Source organism: Coregonus clupeaformis, chromosome 29 (assembly GCF_020615455.1).
Source record: "Coregonus clupeaformis isolate EN_2021a chromosome 29, ASM2061545v1, whole genome shotgun sequence".
Lineage (NCBI taxonomy): Eukaryota > Metazoa > Chordata > Actinopteri > Salmoniformes > Salmonidae > Coregonus > Coregonus clupeaformis.
Window position 1 is genome coordinate 59,189,152 of NC_059220.1, and position 23,692 is coordinate 59,212,843.

The following is a 23,692-nucleotide window of genomic DNA, read 5'->3' on the forward strand; positions in this document are numbered from 1 at the left end:
GCTGTAAAACGGCAGCCATCTTCTCCGGCGCTGTTTACTATCGAAAATTTCAACAAGCATTTTGCTACGGCTGGCCATGCTTTCCACCTGGCTACCACTACCCCGACAACCAGCTCTGCATCCTCCGCTGCAACTTTCCCATGCCCCACCCGCTTCTCCTTCACACAAATTCAGACAGCTGATGTTCTGAAAGAGCTGCAAAATCTGGACCTCTACAAATCATCTGGGCTAGACAATCTGGACCCTTTCTTTCTAAAATTAGCTGCCAAAATTGTCGCATCCCCTATTACTAGCCTGTTCAACCTCTCTTTCGTAACGTCTGAGATCCCCAGAGATTGGAAAGCTGCCGTGGTCATCCCCCTTTTCAAAGGGGGTGACACTCTAGATCCAAACTGTTACAGACCTATATCCATCCTGCCCTGCCTTTCGAAAGTTTTTGAAAGCAAAGTTAACAAACAGATCACCGACAATTTCGAATCACACCGTACCTTCTCTGCTATGCAATCCGGTTTCCGAGCTGGTCATGGGTGCACCTCAGCCACGCTCAAGGTCCTAAACGATATTATAACCGCGACCGATAATAGACAGTACTGTGCAGCCGTCTTCATCGACCTGGCCAAGGCTTTCGACTCTGTCAACCACTGCATTCTTATTGGCAGACTAAATAGCTTTGGTTTCTCAAATGACTGCCTCGCCTGGTTCACCAACTACTTCTCAGATAGAGTTCAATGTGTCAAATCGGAGGGCCTGTTGTCTGCACCTATGGCAGTCTCTATGGGGGTGCCACAGGGTTCAATTCTTGGGCCGACTCTTTTCTCTGTGTATATCAATGATGTCGCTCTTGCTGCTGGTGATTCTCAGATCCACCTCTACTCAGACGACACCATGTTGTATACATCTGGCCCTTCATTGGACACTGTGTTAACAAACCTCCAAACGAGCTTCAATGCAATACAACACTCCTTCCGTAGCCTCCAACTGCTCTTAAACACAAGTAAAACTAAATGCATGCTCTTCAATCGAACACTGCTGGCACCCGCCCACCCGACTAGAATCACTACTCTCGACGGGTCTGACCTAGACTATGTGGACAACTACAAATACCTAGGTGTCTGGTTAGACTGTAAACTCTCCTTCCAGACTCACATTAAGCATCTCCAATCCAAAGTTAAATCTATAATCGGCTTCCTATTTCGCAACAAAGCCTCCTTCACTCATGCTGCCAAACATGCCCTCGTAAAACTGACTATCCTACTAATCCTTGACTTCGGCGATGTAATTTACAAAATAGCCTCCAACACTCTACTCAGCAAATTGGATGTAGTCTATCACAGTGCCATCCGTTTTGTCACCAAAGCCCCATATACTACCCACCACTGTGACCTGTACGCTCTTGTTGGCTGGTCCTCACTACATATTTGTCGCCAAACCCACTGGCTCCAGGCCATCTATAAATCACTGCTAGGCAAATCCCCGCCTTATCTTAGCTCATTGGTCATCATAGCAACACCCACCCGTAGTATGCGCTCCAGCAGGTATATCTCACTGGTCATCCCCAAAGCCAACACCTCCTTTGGCCGCCATTCCTTCCAGTTCTCTGCTGCCAATGACTGGAACGAACTGCAAAAATCTCTGAAGCTGGAGACTCTTATCTCCCTCACTAACTTTAAGCATCAGTTGTCAGAGCACCTTACCAATTACTGCACCTGTACACAGCCCATCTGAAATTAGCCCACCCATCTACCTCATCCCCATATTTTTATTTATTTTGCTCATTTGCACCCCAGTATCTCTATTTGCACATCATCTCTTGCACATCTATCATTCCAGTGTTAATACTAATTGTAATTATTTTGCACTATGGCCTATTTATTGCCTTACCTCCATAACTTGCTACATTTGCACACACTGTATATATATTTTCTGTTGTATTTTTGTTTGACTTTATGTTTTTTTTTACCCCATATGTAACTCTGTGTTGTTGTTTTTAACGCACTGCTTTGCTTGGCCAGGTCGCAGTTGTAAATGAGATCTTGTTCTCAACTGGCTTACCTGGTTAAATAAAGGTTAAATAAAATAAAATAAATGTAGGATCTGTGATTTTAGCTTTCTGAATAGCCAGCGCAGTAGGCACACTTGATTTAGTCACAGCTCTCCTGGTCCGCTGGGTAGGCAGAGTTTGTCCCTTCAGACAAATGAAATGGTTAAAAATGGGAACACTGCCTACCCGGCGCGAAGGGCTTCTGAATCAAGTGCATTTACCACAAACAGTGCAAGACGAATTCAAATAAAAAAAGCAGAGCAAGGCTTTATCATTGGCTTTTCTACAGAAATGTTTGGTGAATAACTTGAAGATCGACTAGTTGACTGCGATTGACCGGTTGGTGACCACTGATGTAGACCATACTATTTACCAAGAGAGTTTCATCTATATTTTTCGCAGCTGTCTATTTACCACCACAAACCGATGCTGGCACTTAAACCTCACTCAACAAGCTGTATAGGGCCATAAGCAAACAAGAAAATGCTCATCCAGAGACGACGCTCCTAATGGCCGGTGATTTTAATGCAGGGAAATTGAAATCTGTCTTACCTAATGTCTACCAACATGTCACATGTGCAACTAGAGGAGAAAAAACTCTAGATCACCTTTACTCCACACACAGAAACGCATACAAAGCTCGCCCTCCATTTGGCAAATCTGACCATAACTCTATCCTCCTGATTCCTGCCATTACTCTATCCTCCTGACAAGCAAAAACTCAAACAGGATGTACCAGTGACGCTCTCAATACGGAAGTGGTTTGATGAAGCGGATGCTAAGCTGCCAGAACTGTATCGCTAGCACAGACTGGAATATGTTCCGGGATTCATCCAATGGCCTTGAGAAGTTTACCACATCAGTCACTAGCTTCATTAATAAGTGCATCAACAATGTTGTCCCCACAGTGACAGTACGTACATATCCCAACCAGAAGCCATGGATTACAGGCAACATCCGCACTGAGCTAAAGGCTAGAACTGCCGCTTTCAAGGAGCGGAACACTAATCCGGACGCTTATAAGAAATCCTGCTATGTCCTCTGACGAACCATCAAACAGGCAAAGCGGCAATACAAGGCTAAGATCGAATCCTACTACACTGGCTCTGACGCTCGTCGAATGTGGCAGGGCTTGCGAACTATTACGGATTACAAAGGGAAACCCAGCCGTGAGCTGCCCAGTGACACGAACCTACCAGAGGAGCTAAATACCTTCTATGCTCGCTTCGAGGCAAGCAACACTGAACCATGCATGAGAGCACCAGCTGTTCCGGACGACTGTGAGTAAGACCTTTGAACAGGTTAACATTCACAAGGCCGCAGGGCCAGACGGATTACCAGGAGGGGTACTCAGAGCATGTGCTGACCAGCTGGCAAGTGTCTTCACTCACATTTTCAACCTCTCCCTGACCCAGTGTGTGATACCTACATGTTTCAAGCAGACCCCCATAGTCCCTGTGCCCAAGAACGCCAAGGTAACCTGTCTAAATTACTGTCGCCCCATAGGACTCACATCTGTAGCCATGAAATGCTTTGAAAAGCTGGTCATGGCTCACATCAACACCATTATCCCAGATACCCTGGACCCACTCCAAATGCACATACCGCCCCAACAGATCCACAGATGACCCAATCTCTATTGCACTCCACAATGCCTTTTCCCACCTGGACAAGAGGAACACCTATGTGAGAATGCTGTTCATTGACTATAGCTCAACGCTCAACACCATAGTGCCCTCCAAGTTCATCACTAAGATAAGGACTCTGGGACTGAACACCTCCCTCTGCAACTGGATCCTGGACTTCCTGACGGGCCGCCTCCAGGTGGTCAGGGTAGGCAACAACACATCCGCCACGCTGACCCTCAACACAGGGGCACCTCAGGGGTGCATGCTTAGTCCCCTCCTGCACTCCCTGTTCACCGACGACTGCGGTCTTCCCCCTCAGGAGGCTGAAAATATTTGGCATGGACCCTCGGATCCTCAAAAAGTTCTACAGCTGCACCATCGAGAGCATCTTGACTGGCTGCACCACCGCTTGATATGGAAAATGCACCGCCCTTGACTGCAAAGTGCTACAGAGGGTTGGTGTGGACAGCCCAGTACATCACTGGGGCCGAGCTCCCTGCCATCCAGGAACTCTATATCAGGCGGTGTCAGAGGAAGGCCCGAAAATGTGCAAAAGACTCCAGCCACCCAAGCCATACTGTTCACTCTGCTACTGTCTGGCAAATGGTACCGGCGCATCGGCTCCCAGACCAACAGGCTCCAAGACAGCTTTTACCACCAAGCCATAAGACTGCTAAATAGCCAGACTGATAAATAGTAAATTAATGATACCCAAACTATCTGCACTGACTCTATCTTGCACTGACCCTACGCACACTCAGTAGACTATATATACAAACCATATACACACTCACTCACACACACTACATTGACACTCCCACACAAAACCCACACACATTCACATACACTACATATGCACACAAACATAACACACACGCAGACCGACACAACACAAACACACATACGTACACATTACACACCCACACTTCTACACTCATCATTTGCTGCTGCTGCTCTGTTCTTTATTTTACTCTTATTATTATCTATCCTGATGCCTAGTCACTTTACTCTGCGTTCATGTACATACAGTATATACCTCAAATACCTTGTACCTCTGCCAATTGATCTGGTACTGGTATTCCCTGTATACTGTATACTGTAGCTCCATTATTGTGTATTTTATTTTATTCCTCGTGTTACTATGTTCTTTTTTTTTTTTTACTCTGCATTGTTGGGAAGGGCTCGTAAGCAAGCAATTCACGGTAAAGTCTACACCAGTTGTATTTGGCGCATGTAACAAATAAAATGTGATTCGATTTTGACATATCTACCGCAATTACCTCGTTCCCCTGAATATCGAATCGGTACTGGTACCCTTTGTATAGACAAGTTATCGTTACTCATTGTGTATTTATTATTCATTTTATTATTACGTGTTTTACCTTTCTATTATTTCTCTATTTTCTTTCTCTCTGTACTGTTGGGAAGGGCCCGTAAGTAAGCATTTCACTGTTAGTCTACACCTGTTGTTTACGAAGCATATGGCAAATAAAAATTTGATTTGATTCTAGTCTCTTTTCAGGTGCTCTCCCTATCACACGCTCAGCTGGCATGTTGGCGATGTGTTTATCCTGTCAATTACCTGGGATGAGATCAGACTGAGCTGAGCTCGGTATAAATAGAATGAGAGGACTGACACGCTAACCTCACCTCTCTCAGTGTTGGTGGTTGTGGGGTTTCTCTAGTCCAGTGGTTCTCAACCTTTTTTGGTTACTGTACCAATCACATTTTGCTCTGCCTGGAGTACCCCAGAAGTACCCTCTCATTCTTTCTACCAGTAGACCTATGGTTGCATGCGTTTTTTCAAGTACCCTCTGAGGATAGCCCAAGTACCCTGTGGGGTACACGTACCCCTGGTTCCGAACCAATGCTCTAGTCTATCCTCTGGACCCAGATAGGCAGTGTAGGGGGTGTGGGAGTCATTATTGGTGCCTCCCCAGAATAAGACTGTTTCTGTACTGTAGGCCTCTTATCAAATCAATTGTGTGCCCTCTAGCTCACCTATCTCAGGTTCTCACCTTCATTGGGTGAGTCCCAGCAGATATCATCTCACAATGGCTTCCAGGGCCCATAGGAGCCATAGGAGCCATAGGAGCCATTATGTCCCAACATCTTTGTCCTTAGAGCCCCGAAACACACACATACTCAAGTTACAACCCAGCAGTCAAAGTTATTGTCACACCTCCAGTACGCCAATATGTGAACAGATGCCATTAGCAAAATGTGTGTGTGTGGGCCTGCCGTGGGGCTTTGAGGGAATTTGAGCAATTGGTCAAAGGCATGGAGTGCCTATGGTTAAGCTGAAGCCACACAGCTGATAGCTACTCTCAATGACCGAATGACAGTCACCATCCTCTATAGGGAAAACACACCATGCTGATTCATACTCATTATCATCACCATCACCAAACATCCTCTCAAACATATCCGTGGACCTTTACAGAAACATTCAACAGCAAAGAAATGGTTCCCTATGTTGTTGTCAAGTGAAATAACAGCAAGGAGATGTAGACCAGCATTTAACAGAAACCTACTCTCTTGACCTGTCATCTCTTTAAAAGGATCATCAAGTGCATATCTTAGTTGTTAACCCCCCTAACAAATAAATCTAGATTTGTGAATGTTTCTGACCTAAGTGAATGTGTGTTGGGATTTGGATACTAAGAGGGATGGCAGCAGAACAGAATCAGCATGATCGATCAGGGGAGATGGGCTATGCTGCTCTATCTGCTGAACCGGGTGCACTGACATGTGACCTCTGGTAATGTTAACACAGTCGCAATTTACACTTCCCACATATCATCACAGTTATGCAAACCTCATACTTTTTTAGGCCTTCTTTTGTATTTCATCCATCGTTTTATTCTATGTGATATTCAGTCTGATTCAGTGGGGTTGGGTTAAATGCAAAAGACACATTTCGGTTTAATGCATTCAGTTGTGCAACTGACTAGGTATCCCCTTTCCTTTCCCAGTCCATTAACTTTAATATGCAGTGCTTTAATATTATAACATTTGGAATTTGGCATATAATGGAGTTGGAATAGCCTTGTGCACTGTGCTCAGCATTTTGAAAATGCTATATTTGAGAATACATTTTTATTAGAGCATGTGTGCGCTAACCCATCAGCCTTTTGGTACTATAGTGCAACAAAGCATTAACTAATGGTGACATCTACTGGTCTTTTATGGAAAGTGCAACGCCATGTATTAGAGGGGAAAAGGCCCCCACAACAAGCTCAGAAAACTTGAAATTCTCATTAGGTGAAATTCAAGATTACCATAGCAAATAGCCCTTAATGTTTATGATTACCAGTTGTTTGAGGTCAAGGAAAGAAATGCCCTTAGAGAATACTCAAACATCAAACAAGTGCATGTTTAGCAATATATTAATGCAGAGATTAGAAATATGTGTGCATAATATATGTCTAAAGATGTGTCAGTAGGGTAGGCCTACTTTTTTTTAGGGCAGAGAACAAGCTACAGTACAGCTCTACTGTATATAAAGGCCATGTTCATGGACCAAACATCGCACACTGCCAGAGTGACGCAATGAAAATGGCAATTCCAGAAGTTCCCAAACTTCACTGTTCTGCTGCTCCTCTTACACTAATATTAGTTTGTAAAGACATTTGACGACAAAAGATGACATATGTGTCTGTCTTAAAAACAATAAACTTCTTCAACTCATACACTTTAGACGTTGACTTGCTCTTTAAAAAGTACATACTCGTTGACCAAATCGGAGACGTGTATATTATGAGCGCATGTGAAAAAGATGTGTAGGCTAGTGCAGATACTTTTCTGACCAATCACACCAGCAGCTGGGGTTACTGACAAGCTGTAGTACACCCAATCGAAGTGTATATTTTTACTTGATGGGTTTAGCTGGCAGTTTGGAATAATGTCACATTCAAAACAAATGGGAACTCGGAAATCTCACAAATTCAGTGCGTTCAATACAACTGGGAACTCGGAAAAAAACAATCTCCGACTGAGAAAAATCGTTTTGAACGGTCATCCAACTCGCAATTCCATGTCGGAAACTCGGGCATCTTTCTAGAGCTCCGACTTTCCGACCTGAAGATCACTCACGTCATGATTTGACCTCGTTTTTTCCGAGTTCCCAGTTGTTTTAAAAGCACCAATTGTTGTTATTTGTCTGGAACAAATCTGGACGCGTCCCTGGTTAACCTTACGACCATTAGGCTTGAACAAAATCGTTTGCGTTTAAACTTTAACCCCTAGGTTACTGGCTACAGTTTATAGGCTACAGACAGTTTATGGTCTTCTTTATTGACAGACACCAAGAAAGTTCAACGAATACCATGAGGATTCCCATCGAAAATGATTTTCTAACAGGGAATAATCGGAGAGGCGCCTCTGGCACTGGAAGTAAATGATCTCTGTGTGTAATATTCATATGATATTTTTAATTTCAATCTACTTCATGTAGGACTTGTTCCATAATCGACTGACGTGGGGACCTCGGAGGGCTGGTCTAGAAAGCCTGGATGACTGTGTAGTCCGCTGAGCCTCGCAGTACAGTAACCCGACTCATGCGTTTGTTTCTAGACTTTCAAGTTAACAACGCTTTGGATACATATTTCAACAATGTCGCGACTGGCCTGTAAACAAAGAAAGGCGGCGTGCGGTAACTTATTTTCCCGAAAACCTGTGGTCTTGGATAGACTACATTGAATACGATTATTGCCATCCAAATAACCAGCGTCACTGACCCAGGTGAACGTTTACAAAGTAACTGTTCAGGCACTCGAGTTGCTGCACGCTCTCTGTTTCAAGTTTGGGCTACTTGTATAGTAAATGGAGGTTCGTCTTGACACATTTTTGTCTTGCCATTTTATTATTTTTAAGCCTAATTACAATCAATACAATTATCCATGTTTAAACGTGTGAGTCGATTTTAAAATGGTTGAACATCGATGCTCCGTTCAAAGGGAAGGGGTCTACCGCTGGTTCTCGATATTGAACTCGGCCCAGAGAGCTGAGTTCATTTGTGGGCTTTTGGACCTCTGTGTTCCCATCGAACTACGCTTCCTCGGGTCGTGCTTGGAAGACTTAGCCCGCAAGGACTATCACACCCTCAGGGATGCCGAGATCAAAGCCAACAACCCCGCTGACCTCTCGAACCTTACCAACATCACGGACGAGGTCGTGAGGAGCAAGCTGCTCATCTCCCTGGCACTTCTCAGCTCGGACAATCGAGAGGCGGCGGGTGTTCTCTTCCGAACGCTCACGCACATCGACAGCATCATAAACAACTACGGCCTGCAGCTCAACAATGGACAAACGGAGGAGCAGTTCCTTCTCCTCTTCACCATGGCATCCAATCACCCGGCTTTCAGCTTTCACCAGAAGCAGGTGCTAAGACAGGAGCTGACCCAGATCCAGGAGGTCCTGCAGGTCACCTGTGGAGAGCAGCTGCCCGGGACTGGCGGCTGCGGCGGGACTGGCGCGCTGGCCACCCTGTCTCCCGCCACTAGCATCCCTACCTACATCACTGCGCCCACCCTCGACTCCTGTCAGGTCGGGTGTCCATGTTGTCATAAGGTAGGTAATATATTGTCCTCCCTGTTGTCACTTGATGGCCAGATATCTAAATGTTCTTGTGCCACTGCCAAGTTTGAGCAACCATCCAAAACACAAAGTTCTAGGATAGCCTACACTCATAGAAAAAAAAGAAATTCCCATAGGAGAACCCTTTGAAGAACCCTTGTTGGTTCCAGGTAGAACCCTTTTGGTTCCAAGTAGAACCGTTTTGGGTTACCACAGAGGGTTCTACATGGAACCCAAAATGGTTCTACCTGGAACCAAAAAGGGTTTTCACCTGGAACCAAAAAGGGTTCTCCTATGGGGACAGCCGAAGAACCCTTTTGGAACCCTTTTTTCTAAGATTGTACCTAACAAGCCAAAATGTTAGTCAGTGTCAGTGCTAGGAGGCTAACCAGAATCATTCAACAGCTCCCTACACTGTTTCGGTTCTGGTAGTGATGCATCTTGTGGGACAGGCAGCTCTTGTACCCTCTTTTGGATGAAAATAACATATGAGGGGACATTTTTTGGACATACACTGTAGGCCTACATTATTTTTAACCAATTGAGAATAGATTGTTGTTACACAGTAACTACACTAATACGCCTAAACCCTTTACTTGTGTGGGTTTTTCCAAAAGTAGGAAGAGAATGTGAACATTATAGCCCTTTCCCCATTTCTAGGTCATGTTGAGACATACTAGGGCAATTCCACGATAACAGAAATGATGCCGAGACTCAGATAGTTCACTTTAAAATGTATGTCAAACAAAAAACACAGATTGCAAAGTTAAACAAACCATACAACTCAATGCACAAGGACAACTTTTAACAATTTCCACAGTAAAATTTAGCAGACACTCTTTTCAAGAGCGACTTAAATTAGCAATTTTTTCACCTAGGGGATTTGAACCAGCTACCTTTCAGTTAAACCACTAGGCTACCTGCAGAACAGTGCAGATGCAAAGTTTGGTAACACAATGACTGCACAAACAGCACAAACCGTCATTCTGTTACCAAACTTTGCATCTGCACTGTTCTTCAAGTGTGTTTTTGTTAAATCTTCAGTGGAAATTGTTAGAAGTAGACCTGGTGCATATAGTTGTTTATATAGTTGTTTATATAGTTTGTTTAACTTTGCAATCATTGGTTTTGGTTTGACATACATTTTGAAGTTAACTATCTGAGTCTGAGCATCATTCCATTATCGTGGAATTGCCCACTAGTAACAAATGTGACCTAAAAGGAATTCATTTAACTAAACAAACATGTTTTTTTTACTGGTCCCCCAGGGGCATGTCTTTCTGTTGTCCTCAACGATTGGTGTCCTGAACATTCACTCACACTGTCTGTCTGTAGATTCAGCATTACTCTTTACCTCTAGACAACCAGATGTCAACACAGCAATGTGAGAATAGGAAACCTTGTTAACAAAATATACAGCTTTCTTTACTTTTAAGATTGTGAAATTTATTGCAAAAAGTTATAAATTATGTTATGACATTTTAAGGGGCTTTTGTCTAGCATCAGGAATATTATTGTTGACAAAAAACCACCTCCTCAAGAAACATCTGGAAATGTCATTAACCTTCTGTTTACAGTGTGTGTTTTGTGTGTGTGTATATGTGTGTGTGTGTGTGTTTGAGAGAGAAAGAGAGTGAAGAACACATAAAAGGCTAAATGTAATGCTTCAAATGAAAAATGAACCTAACAGCTTCAATTCGATTTGAATACATTGGCACACAGACACAGGTTAACTTTTTTCTATTCTTAAACAAAGAGAGGATCATTACGAGTGCCTGTTTGTCAATGTGTTGAATCGGAGACACACAGCAAACACACAGGGCTGTTCAAACATGTGTCTGAGGGGGAAAGTACCCTAGCTGCTCAAAGGAAAGCGCTTGGTTGTATTTAGTGTTTTGTTGGTCTTGGCCTCCATTAAGTGCAGGTCAGCACATTTCTCAATGCTGAAATCAAACCTGTGTGAGAGAGACTCAACCCTCCAGTGAATCACCAGGAAGCTCTAGTCTAACTGCTGCTCTCACTGACTGTTTGGAGAAGCCTTTACGTTAACCCTAACCCGATCAGACATAAAACATAGCTAGACCACACACACTCCTTAGTGGTGTTTCATTATGTTATCTGCCAGGACCTGTGTTACTGCCATTCCCATTTCAGTTCTAAACCCAGCCCAGGCAGCTAGCATCTCTCCTAGCAGCAGGACCTTCCCTTTCCCCCCAAGAAAAATAGCAGATTTGGCAGGAATGGATACGATGTGGCAGTAGTACACTGTAAAGAACGCTTAATTGGTTTCAGAGCTTGTCTGTGTGTGTTGCTGTTGCTGCTTGGTTGAGCACGTGTGCTGCTTTACCTCTGCTCTTATACATATCAGCCTCACCACTCACAGGGCTTCAATGAGGAAAGACACAATGTCACGGTTTCGGCCGAGGCTGCCTCTCTCCCTTGTTCGGGCAGGCTTCGGCGTTCGTCGTCTCCGGAATTCTAGCTGCCACCGCTAGATGTTTCATGTTCGTTTGCTTTTGTCTGTTTGTTTACACACCTGTTTCTGTTTTGACGTAATTAGTGTCCTATAAGTTTCTCGTTGTGTTTGTCTAGTGTTGTGTGTGATTGTTTCGTGTCAGGTGTTTGTGCGTAACCTGTGTTTTCGGTACGCCAGTTCTATTTGCTTCCTCCTCGGTTGAGGAGAGTTTTTGCGCTCTGTATTTGTGCGCTCGTGTGTGACGCCTGTGTGCGTCTGTTTGGCCTCAGGCCGCCTTTTGGATTATTTTGCTCAAGTAAAGTCTTGTTGGACTGTACATCTGCTTCTGCGCCTGATTCCACACCACACCATTTCAACACCCGTGACAGAATCACACACCTTTCCAATGGAATCAGCAGGAGCCGAAGCAGCCCAGACGAGACTGGAAGCCCAGGTTCGGGACCAGCAAGAGCAGCTCCTGCAGATGGGGACCGCCCTGCAGGAGGTGATTACCACACTCCGAGGCTGGGGTTCGCCTCCACCGCCGCCCGCCCTGCCAGCACCATCGGCCAGCCCGCCCATTCCAGCGCCGGAACCTCGAGGAGTCCGACTATCTCTCCCGAGGGCCTACGACGGGACCGCGGCTGGGTGTCAGGGATTCCTGCTCCAGGTAGAGCTATACCTGGCCACTGTGCACCCGGCACCTTCAGGGCATGAGAGCGTGTCCGCCCTGATCTCCTGCCTGGCCGGAAAAGCGTTGGAGTGGGCCAACGCGGAGTGGAGGAAGATCGACGCCACGACGATCACGTACACCGAGTTCTCCCGCCGCTTCAGGGCGGTGTTTGACCATCCCCCGGAGGGGAAAGCGGCGGGGGAGCGTCTGGTCTTCCTCCGGCAGGGGAGGAGAAGTGCCCAGGAATTCGCGCTCGAATTCCGTACTCTAGCGGCAGATGCAGGGTGGAATGATCGGGCCCTCATCGATCTATACCGATGCAGCCTACGAGAGGACGTCCGTCGGGAGCTGGCTTGTAGGGACACCAGCCTCACTTTCGACCAGCTGGTTGATATGTCCATCAGGCTGGATACCTTGCTGGCTACCCGCGGACGTCCTGCGGAGGGTCCGTCCATTCCACCCTCCAGCGTCTCCGAGCCTTGTCCTATGGAGCTCGGGGGCGCTGGCGCTAGAGAGAGGAGGAGTCGGCAGGCTAGGGGGTCCAGCCACTGCACCAACTGTGGTCGGGGAGGACACACCGCGGCTAGGTGCTGGGGATGGCCTCCTAGGGGAGATGACGACAGGTCCCGCACTGGGGATTCCCTCCAGGTGAGTAGGCGCCCCACTCACCCAGAGCTCACTGTTGCCCATTTTTGTATGCCTGTAAGTTTTCCACAGGTAGCACCTCATTCCCAGCATAAGGCGCTGGTAGATTCAGGCGCAGCTGGGAATTTTATTGATAAAAAGTTTTGTTTAGCATTAGGGATTCCTCTCATTCCTGTTGATGTTCCTTTTCCCGTTCACGCCCTAGATAGTCGTCCGTTGGGTACGGGCTTAATCAGGGAGGTCACGGCGCCACTTAGGATGTGTGCGCAGGGGGATCATCAGGAGATGATTCAGCTGTTCCTGATTGACTCTCCTGCGTATCCGGTGGTGCTGGGCATGCCCTGGTTGAGTACCCATAACCCAGCGATTTCGTGGCAGGAGAGGGCTCTGATGGAGTGGTCTGCTCAGTGTGTGGGTAGGTGTTTGGGCGTTTCCGTGGGGGCTACCTCGGTGGAGAGTCCAAACCAGGTGCCCGCATTGCACGTTCCACCTGAGTATGGGGATTTGGCTATTGCGTTTAGTAAGGCGAGGGCGACGCGGTTGCCACCCCATAGGCAGGGGGATTGTGCGATAAACCTCCAGGCAGGAGCTGCGCTCCCACGGAGCCATGTGTATCCTCTGTCTCAGGAGGAGAAGAAAGCTATGGAGATTTACATAGACGAATCGCTGAGACAAGGATACATACGGCCGTCCACTTCCCCGCGTCATCGAAGTTTCTTTTTCGTGAAGAAAAAGGATGGTGGTTTGCGTCTGTGCATCGATTACCGTGGTCTCAATCAGATTACGGTGAAGTATAGTTATCCACTCCCGCTGATTGCGACCATGACTGAGTCGTTGCATGGGGGCGCGTTTCTTCACGAAATTAGATCTCAGGAGCGCGTACAACTTGGTGCGCATCAGGGAGGGTGATGAATGGAAAACAGCCTTTAGTACCACCTCGGGCCATTACGAGTATCTGGTCATGCCATACGGGTTGATGAACGCTCCATCAGTTTTCCAATCATTTGTGGATGAGATCTTCAGGGACATGCAGGGGCAGGGGGTGGTGGTGTACATTGATGACATTCTCGTGTACTCACCTACCCGTGTCGAGCATGTGGCCCTGGTGCGCAGGGTGTTGCGGAGGCTGGTGGAGCACGACCTGTATGTGAAGGCAGAGAAGTGTCTGTTTTTCCAGGAGTCGGTCTCCTTTTTGGGTTATCAGTTGTCTGCGTCAGGGGTGAAGATGGAGGTAGACCGGGTGTCGGCCGTGCGTAATTGGCAAACACCAACCACTGTGAAGGAGGTGCAGCAGTTTTTGGGGTTTGCAAATTACTACAGGAGGTTTATCCGGGGTTTTGGACAGGTGGCAGCTCCCATCACGTCTCTGTTGAAGGGGGGTCCGGTGCGTCTGCAGTGGTCGGCCGAGGCGGACAGGGCGTTTGGGAGGCTGAAGGACCTGTTTACCTCGGCCCCGGTGCTGGCGCATCCGGATCCCTCTTTGCCGTTCCAAGTAGAGGTGGACGCGTCGGAGGCCGGTTTAGGAGCCGTGCTTTCACAACGGTCTGGCGCGCCACCTAAACTCCGCCCCTGTGCTTTTTATTCTAAGAAGCTCAGTCCGGCGGAGCGGAACTATGACGTAGGGGACAGGGAGCTGTTAGCCGTGGTACAGGCTCTAAAGGTGTGGAGGCACTGGCTTGAGGGGGCTCAACACCCTTTCCTCATTTTGACGGACCACCGTAACCTGGAGTACATCCGGGCGGCGAGGAGGCTGAACCCTCGCCAGGCAAGATGGAGTATGTTCTTGACCAGGTTTACTTTTAAGATCACGTACATCCCTGGTTCACAGAATGGCAAGGCAGATGCGCTGTCTCGGCGGTATGACGCGGAGGAGAGGTCCGTGGAGCCCACTCCCATACTGCCTGAGTCGTGTCTGGTGGCACCGGTAGTGTGGGAGGTCGATGCTGAACTCGAGCGGGCGGTACGCACCGACCCTAGTCCACCACAGTGCCCGGAGGGTCGGAAGTACGTTCCGCTCGAGGTTCGGGATCGATTGATCTATTGGGCTCACACGTCACCCTCCTCTGGACATCCGGGTATCGGCCGGACAGTGCACTGTCTTAGTGCCAAGTACTGGTGGCCCACGTTGGCAAGGGATGTGAGGGTTTATGTTTCCTCCTGCTCGGTGTGCGCCCAGTGTAAGGCGCCTAGACATCTACCTAGGGGTAAGTTGCTACCCCTGCCCGTTCCACAACGGCCATGGTCCCACCTATCAGTGGACTTTATAACAGACCTTCCCCTCTCCCAAGGGAATACTACCATCCTGGTCGTTGTGGACCGGTTCTCTAAGGCCTGTCGTTTGCTCCCCATGCCGGGTCTTCCTACGGCCCTGCAAACTGCCGAGGCACTGTTTACCCATGTGTTCCGGCACTACGGGGTACCCGAGGACATTGTGGCTGATCGGGGTCCCCAATTCACCTCCAGAGTCTGGAGAGCGTTTATGGAGCGGTTGGGGGTCTCGGTGAGCCTCACCTCGGGTTACCACCCGGAGAGCAATGGGCAGGTGGAACAGCGTAAACCAGGATGTGGGTAGGTTTCTCAGAACATACTGCCAGGACCGGCCGGAGGAGTGGTCAAGGTACGTTCCCTGGGCCGAGATGGCCCAGAATTCCCTACGCCATTCCTCCACTAACCTAACTCCATTTCAATGTGTGTTAGGTTACCAGCCGGTTCTGGCACCCTGGCAGCAGAGCCAGATCGAGGCTCCTGCGGTGGATGAGTGGGCGCGGCGCTCGGAGGAGACTTGGAACGCTGCACACGTCCACCTGCAGCGGGCCCTCCGACGTCAGAAGGCGAGCGCTGATCTCCACCGCAGTGAGGCACCGGTGTACGCACCTGGTGATCGAGTCTGGCTCTCTACCAGAAACCTGCCCCTCCGCCTGCCCTGTCGGAAACTGGGTCGGCGGTTTGTAGGGCCATTTAAAGTCCTGAGAAGGTTGAACGAGGTATGTTATAGATTACAGCTACCTGTGGAGTATAAGTGTATTAACCCCTCGTTCCATGTGTCCCTTCTCAGGCCGGTGGTAGCGGGCCCACTCCAAGAAGATGAGATCTTGGAGACTCCTCCGCCCCGTTGGACATCGAGGGGCACCGGCGTACTCCGTAAGATCCATCTTGGATTCGAGACGTCGGATGGGGGTCTCCAGTATCTAGTGGAGTGGGAGGGGTACGGTCCGGAGGAGCGGTGCTGGGTGCCGAGGAGAGACGTGTTGGACCCGTCGCTCCTGACGGAGTTCCATCGGAGGCATCCGACGCGCCCTGCGCCGCGTCCCCTGGTCGTCCCCGAGGCCGGAGTCGGCGCACGTCTGGAGCCGCGCGTCAAGGGGGGTACTGTCACGGTTTCGGCCGAGGCTGCCTCTCTCCCTTGTTCGGGCAGGCTTCGGCGTTCGTCGTCTCGGAATTCTAGCTGCCACCGCTAGATGTTTCATGTTCGTTTGCTTTTGTCTGTTTGTTTACACACCTGTTTCTGTTTTGACGTAATTAGTGTCCTATAAGTTTCTCGTTGTGTTTGTCTAGTGTTGTGTGTGATTGTTTCGTGTCAGGTGTTTGTGCGTAACCTGTGTTTTCGGTACGCCAGTTCTATTTGCTTCCTCCTCGGTTGAGGAGAGTTTTTGCGCTCTGTATTTGTGCGCTCGTGTGTGACGCCTGTGTGCGTCTGTTTGGCCTCAGGCCGCCTTTTGGATTATTTTGCTCAAGTAAAGTCTTGTTGGACTGTACATCTGCTTCTGCGCCTGATTCCACACCACACCATTTCAACACCCGTGACACACAAAATACAGTACCAGTCAAAAGTTTGGACACACCTACTCATTCAAGGGTTTTTCTTTAATTTTACTATTTTCTACATTGTAGAATAATAGTGAAGACTTTAAAACTATGAAATAACACATATGGAATCATGTATTAACCAAACAGTGTTAAACAAATCAAAATATATTTAATATTTCAGATTCTTCAAATAGCCACCCTTTGCCTTGATGACAGCTTTGCACACTGTTGGCATTCTCTCAACCTGGAATGCTTTTCCAACAGTCTTGAAGGAGTTCCCACATATGCTGAGCACTTGTTGGCTGCTTTTCCTTCACTCTGTGGTCCAACTCATCCCAAACCATCTCAGTTGGGTTGAGGTCGGAGGATTGTGGAGGCCAGGTCATCTGATGCAGCACTCCATCACTCTCCTTCTTGGTGAAATAGCCCTTACACAGCCTGAAAGTGTGTTGGGTCATTGTCCTGTTGAAAAACAAATGATAGTCCCACTAAGCCCAAACCAGATGGGATGGCGTATCGCTGCAGAATGCTGTGGTAGCCATGCTGGTTAAGTGTGCCTTGAATTCTAAATAAATCACAGACAGTGTCACCAGCAAAGCACTCCCACACCATAACACCTCCTCCTCCATGCTTTATGGTGGGAACTACACATGCAGAGATCGTCCGTTCACCCATACCGCGTCTCACAAAGACATGGCGGTTTGAACCAAACATCTCAAATTTGGACTCCAGACCAAAGGACAAATTTCCACCGGTCTAATGTCCATTGCTCGTGTTTCTTGGCCCAAGCAGGTCTCTTCTTCTTATTGGTGTCCTTTAGTAGTGGTTTCTTTGCAGCAATTCGACCATGCAGGCCTGATTCACGCAGTCCCCTCTGAACAGTTGATGTTGAGATGTGTCTGTTACTTGAACTCTGTGAAGCATTTATTTGGGCTGCAATTTCTGAGGCTGGTAACTCTAATTAACTTATCCTCTGCAGCAGAGGTAACTCTGGGTCTTCCATTCCTGTGGCGGTCCTCATGAGAGCCAGTTTCATCATAGCGCTTGATGGTTTTTGCGTCTGCAAAAAACATTCAAAGTTCTTGAAATGTTCAGTATTGACAGAACTTCGTGTCTTAAAGTAATGATGGACTGTGGTTTCTCTTTGCTTATTTGAGCTTTTCTTGCCATAATATGGACTTGGTCTTTTACCAAATAGGGCTATCTTATGTATACCCCCGTCACGCCCTAGCCTTGAGAGGCCGGTCTTCTTTAGTTGGTTTGGTCAGGGCGTGAGAATCTATGCTAGGAATTCTATGTTTATGTTCTAGGTATTGTATTTCTATGTTTGGCCGGGTGTGATTCCCAATCAGAGACAGCTGTCGCTCGTTGTCTCTGATTGGGGATCATACTTAAGTAGCCTGGTTGCCTACCTTAGTTGTGGGATCTTGTTCTGTGTGTAGGCTTGTATGTGTTTAGCCTGAGGACTTCACGTTACGTTGTTTATTGTTTTGTTGTATGTTTATTTGAGTTAAATAAACATGTTCGCATACCACGCTGCACCTTGGTCTGACCCGTCTCTCAACGATCGTGACAACCCCCCTAACTGATTGGCTCAAACACATTAAGAAGGAAATAAATTCCACAAATTAACTTTTAAGAAGCACACCTGTTAATTGAAATGTATTCCAGGTGACTACACCATAAAGCTGGTTGAGAGAATGCCAAGAGTGTGCAAAGCTGTCATCAAGGCAAAGGGTGGCTATTTGAAGAATCTCAAATATAAAATATATTTTGATTTGTTTAACAATTCTTTGGTTACTACATGATTCCATATGTGTTATTTCATAGTTTTGATGTCTTCACTATTATTTTACAATGTACATTTTTTTTTAATAAAGAAAAACCATTGAATGAGTAGGTGTGTCCAAACTTTTACTGGTAGTGTACATAAAAAACATTTGGTTGGAATGAAGCGATTTGGACTGCACAACTTTAGCTAAGACATTTTACTGGTACATGTAAATAATTACAGAAGCAAGAAGATTACTGGGCATATGAAATAAACACAAGCAGGACGACAGTCCTTTTCAACAGTCCTTTTCAAACGTCTCTCCTTTCCAGGAAACTGGTTAGTTATAGGTAAGGCCCTGTGTTTTGGTTTAACATGTCACATGACGAAGCTGGACCATCTGAAATAAAAATAAAATAGGACAGTTTGTTGAAAAACCTTTATTAAAGGTTAAAATCAAGGTCATGTGGCATGATTAACCAAAATACAGGGCCCTAGTTTAGAGTACAGTGGCTATTACTCTCCCCTAGCTGTCTTCTTGACAGCCTTTCAAGATACCTAATCACAGAGCAAGCAGGACAGACACCTGCTCAGTGTGTCACAATACACAGTCAATGGTCATAACATATAAATCAATATAGACAATATATGCTACTGCAAAATAGCTATAATATTTTGAGAAACAGCTGCCAAATTTGTGGTAACCTTTTACTAATGACAGCTTTTCTTCACCTAAAGATGCACTCTCAAAACTTTGTATAATTTCAGCCACTAGTTTTGAAAGTGGTGCTCACAAGCCAAAATGGCCTCAGTTTTTGTATACTAAGTCATTCATTTGTGTACTACGCAGGGCTCTAAATTGCGACCAAAATGTTGCTGTGCGACCAGCACGTTTATTTTGGGAGCACCGTGCAACAAAAAAAGTATCCAATAAAAAACTAAATGCCTAACAATATTTCGCTGCAACATCTTCTCTTCACTGCTCAAACAAGACAGACTGATACATTGTTTACAAATCATAACCAATCATAATGCTACAAATGTTTAAATGTAGCTTATTAAACCAATCACACGCCAGGCACAACCAATCCCTTTTCGCAGAAACCTTCCCCCAGAACTGTGCTGCCCTTTTCTGTCAGCTAAGTAATGGCATTAGCTAGCAAGCTAGCTAGCAAGAACAACACGGTGGAATTAAAGCTTTCTTTAACAAATTATGAAATGATCAACCACAACCAGAAGAAGATGATGATGAGGACAATGTTGGAGATGCTGCTACCGATCCACCTCAGAAAAATAAAAATATCTACATGTTTCGAGAGGGGTTGCTTCGCGAATTCATGTGGCGAAGGAGGGACAAATGTAGCAGGACATTGTTCTGTGAGTACTGTCGAAAGTGTGAAGTAATAGCAGCAGGGAAGACTTCTTTGCCACAACCTAAAACATGAGTTTCTGCTAAAATATAACTTAAGCCAAAAGCACATCAAGTGCCGGGACAAGTACATCGGGGCAGGGGCTGGAGCAACATAACTACGTCTACTAGCTACCAGCCGTATTTGACAGCCAAGTCGGTCAACAGGAAGAGCTAACTGAGCTAGAGATTAAATGTAACACCGCTTACTGCATTGCCAAAGAGGAGATGGCTTTTACCAAATTCAGACCGATGTTACTCACCCAGAAAAATTATGGATTAAAAATCAATCCTACATATGGAAACGAGGTGTGCTGCGCAAACATTATTGGCACCATCCTTGGGACGTCCCTAAACCCTAACCCTAAAATAAAGTTGTTTTATTAGCTAGATTCTAGATCAAAGAAATGTATGAGTTATTGTGACTGGAGACTAAACATTTATTTCATTATCCAAGTATCAGTTCATAGTCAGCATGTTGCCTTGTTACAACATTACTATTATTAGCTACATCGTTTTGTATTATTATTTGTATTATCTGTTAGCTGAATGCAGTAATAGATAACAGTTAACAGTTTGCAGTTGGACTTTTAAAAACAGTAAAGGTTATGTTTTAATCACCCATATAAATATGTTTGTTGTTGCACTTTTGAATACAATCAATGTTCTGTTTTGTATATTACATTTGTTTGTCCAAAACGAATCACCTATGTAAATATGTTTGCAGTTGCACTTTTGAATACAATTATTAAAAGTTGTTTTTATTCTAATGTCTTGCCCACTCTCTAGTGATGTGTTCTACATCATCAAAGTAACAACTGATGACAATTAAGAATGATAGGACAGTCATTTGCAAGTACAACGTTTTCTGCTGCTCCTTTCTTTTTGAAGTTAGGAGCACCAGTGCAACCTACCAATGAAAAAAGTTAATTTAGAGCCCTGGTACTACGTCATCCATTTCATGTGATATGTTACGAATTTTGCAATTTGTAGGATATCATCCAATTTGTGCAATATTACACATTGTTTGTGCCTTCTATCCCTGAGTGCATCTTTAAATAGGCACTTCATCACTTTTAACCTCATATTCAGTATATCCAGCACCATACCAGTGTCTACGTACAGTGCCTTCAGAAAGTATTCACACCCCTTGACTTTTTACACATTTTGTTGTGTTACAAAGTGTGATTAAAATGGATTTAATTGTAATTTGTTTGTCAACGATCTACACAAAATAATCTATAATGTCAAAGTGGAAGAAAAACTTTAACATTTGTTTAAAAAAATCTCAGAACAATAATGTATCTTGATTATTCAACTCCCTGAGTCAATGCATATTAGAATCACCTTTGGCAGCAATTACAGCAGTGAGTATTTCTGGGTAAGTCTCTAAGAGCGTTCCACACCTGGATTGTGCAACATTTGCCATTATTCTTTTCAAAATTCTTCAAGCACTGTCAAATTGGTTGTTGATCATTGCTAGACAACCATTTTCAGGTCTTGCCATAGTTTTTCAAGCAGATTTAAGTCAAAACTGTAACTCCGCCACTCCATTACGATAATTTTTTCTCCTGAAAAACTCACCAGTACTTAACGATTACAAGCATACCCATAACATGATGCAGCCACCACTATGCTTGAAAATATGGAGAGTGGTATTTAGTAATGTGTTGTATTTGATTTGCCCCAAACTTACAGTGCTTTCAGAAAGTATTCATATCCCTTGACTCATTCCACATTTTGTTGTGTTACAGCCTGAATTCAAAATGGATTAAATATATTTGATTTCTCACCCAACTACACACAATACCCTATAATGACAAAGTAAAACATTTTTTTTTAGAAATGTTGGCAACTTTATTGAAAATGAAATATCGAAATATCTCATTTAGATAAGTATTCACACCCCTGAGTCAATACTTTGTAGAAACACCTTTGGCAGTGATTACAGCTTTGAGTCGTCTTGGGTAAGTATCACGACTCAGGATAAGACCCAGATGCAGACAGTTCGAAATGGCAAAAGTTTATTTACTGTCATGAGAATTTCTATCTCTAATTCAACCTAAGCTTGAATCATTACCAGGGGTTGTAAGGCTCTGGTTTTAATCATAAATGATTCAAGGTCCACAACCAGCAAGAATGATCTGTATTTTTATTCATGGAGACCTATGCCGCCAAAGCCCATACATACAGTTTTATACCCCTTGACACACAAAGGCACTTTGCTCCGCCCACCTGTAGGAGGCTTTTTTTAACCAGTTTTCTCAGTCCCCTTCACCCTGGAATGTTTAGTCCCGCCCCCCTCTGTTAGTGGGTTGCCACTACATTATAACTCTTAACACCGTTCACACATTTATACTGTATTTGGAGTGAAATCCTTTAGTCATTATTCTTAAAATACAAATTAATCTAACAATCCACCCCTTTGACTAAATGTTTTCACATTCAGGATAAATGTATTTTACAAGCATGATTAATCTCAGAGATTACGTCAGAACTAATAAACATTTCATCCAATTGCGGTCTTTCAGGGTCCAAATCCTCGTCATCCACCAAGCCTGGAGGATCGTTTTTCACATTCCCCTGGTCAGAGTCCGGAGTCAGTCCATCTCTCATCATTGTTGAGATACTGCATTTCACCAACGCCTGACTCACCAATTCTCGGACACAGGGAACAAGACAACAACCACATAATACAAGAATACCCATACAAACACTGACCGCTCCTAAAATGGTGGCTGCTATGGTTTTCCATTTACCAAACATTTCATCAAACCACCCTATCCACGATGTACTAACTTCTGAGTTCTCAGTTCATTCTTCACTTAGTGCAGTTCATTCTGCAAGAGCTCTGGTGACTGTCCCATCCAGTGTGGTGTTGTTAGGGATAAATGTGCAACAATGGCTTATCATTCTATAGACACCGGCCCTTTCTGCCTGATCTAGAACCAACTTCTACTAAGTCATGAGTGGGATGGCGGATAATTGCTCGGAGATCCCCTTTACTGCATCTCTAGTCTGGTTAATAAATCGTTGTTGGTTGTAATAGATATAATTTATCCAATCCACATTCTTGTTTATTGTCACCCACCAGAAAAATGTTGTGGTAAAACCCTCCCATATTTGATTCATAGCTTTGTATTAGTCTGGAACACCCCTGGGGATGCCTATACCATCTATCCAAATTGGGCTATTTCCTTCCTGACCTATATTTATTCTCCTCCTGATTATTCTTCCTGTCACTGGTCTTTGATGACTAATTCTTACAGGTTTGGACCAACAATACTGGTGCACAAGTACCCACCCATCCTTCTGGTAATGTCTGTCGAATGCTCCCTTTGTTAGTACATGCCCACCACACATCAGTCAGAGGGATGGTAAGGTTCATAATTTTTCCCCTCCCTTCCTTATCTAAATCAGTCACATTAATTATCTCCTTACAGCCATCAAAATCACCCAAGTTACGGGTGCCATTTCTATGTCTGTAACCTGAACCTAGGTGGGTTGGCCGAGTAAGTCAACTTTGCCCAATCCCTGTTCAATTGGCCTCTTTAGTGACCTTTACTATTGTTACTACCATCTCCGTGGGGATGTCGTTATACCTTCTTATCCTCCATCTGGACGTCCAGCCCCCCCGTCTCATATCTCCGTCCCCCAGTATGTCTAAATACCTGAGCCCAGGAACAA

At 45.5% G+C, this 23,692-nt stretch overlaps 1 protein-coding gene across 1 annotated transcript in view; it reads left to right on the top strand.

The window, feature by feature from the left end:
• The first annotated feature begins 7,763 nt into the window (after nucleotides 1-7,763).
• The window catches only part of LOC121576742 (zinc finger CCHC domain-containing protein 14), a 63,450-nt gene continuing 47,521 nt past the window's right edge, over nucleotides 7,764-23,692 (top strand). Inside the window, exon 1 of the mRNA XM_041890140.2 lies at nucleotides 7,764-9,240. Coding sequence (XP_041746074.2) covers nucleotides 8,599-9,240 — 642 coding nt within the window. The 5' untranslated portion in view covers nucleotides 7,764-8,598. The remainder of the gene's footprint in view (nucleotides 9,241-23,692) is intronic.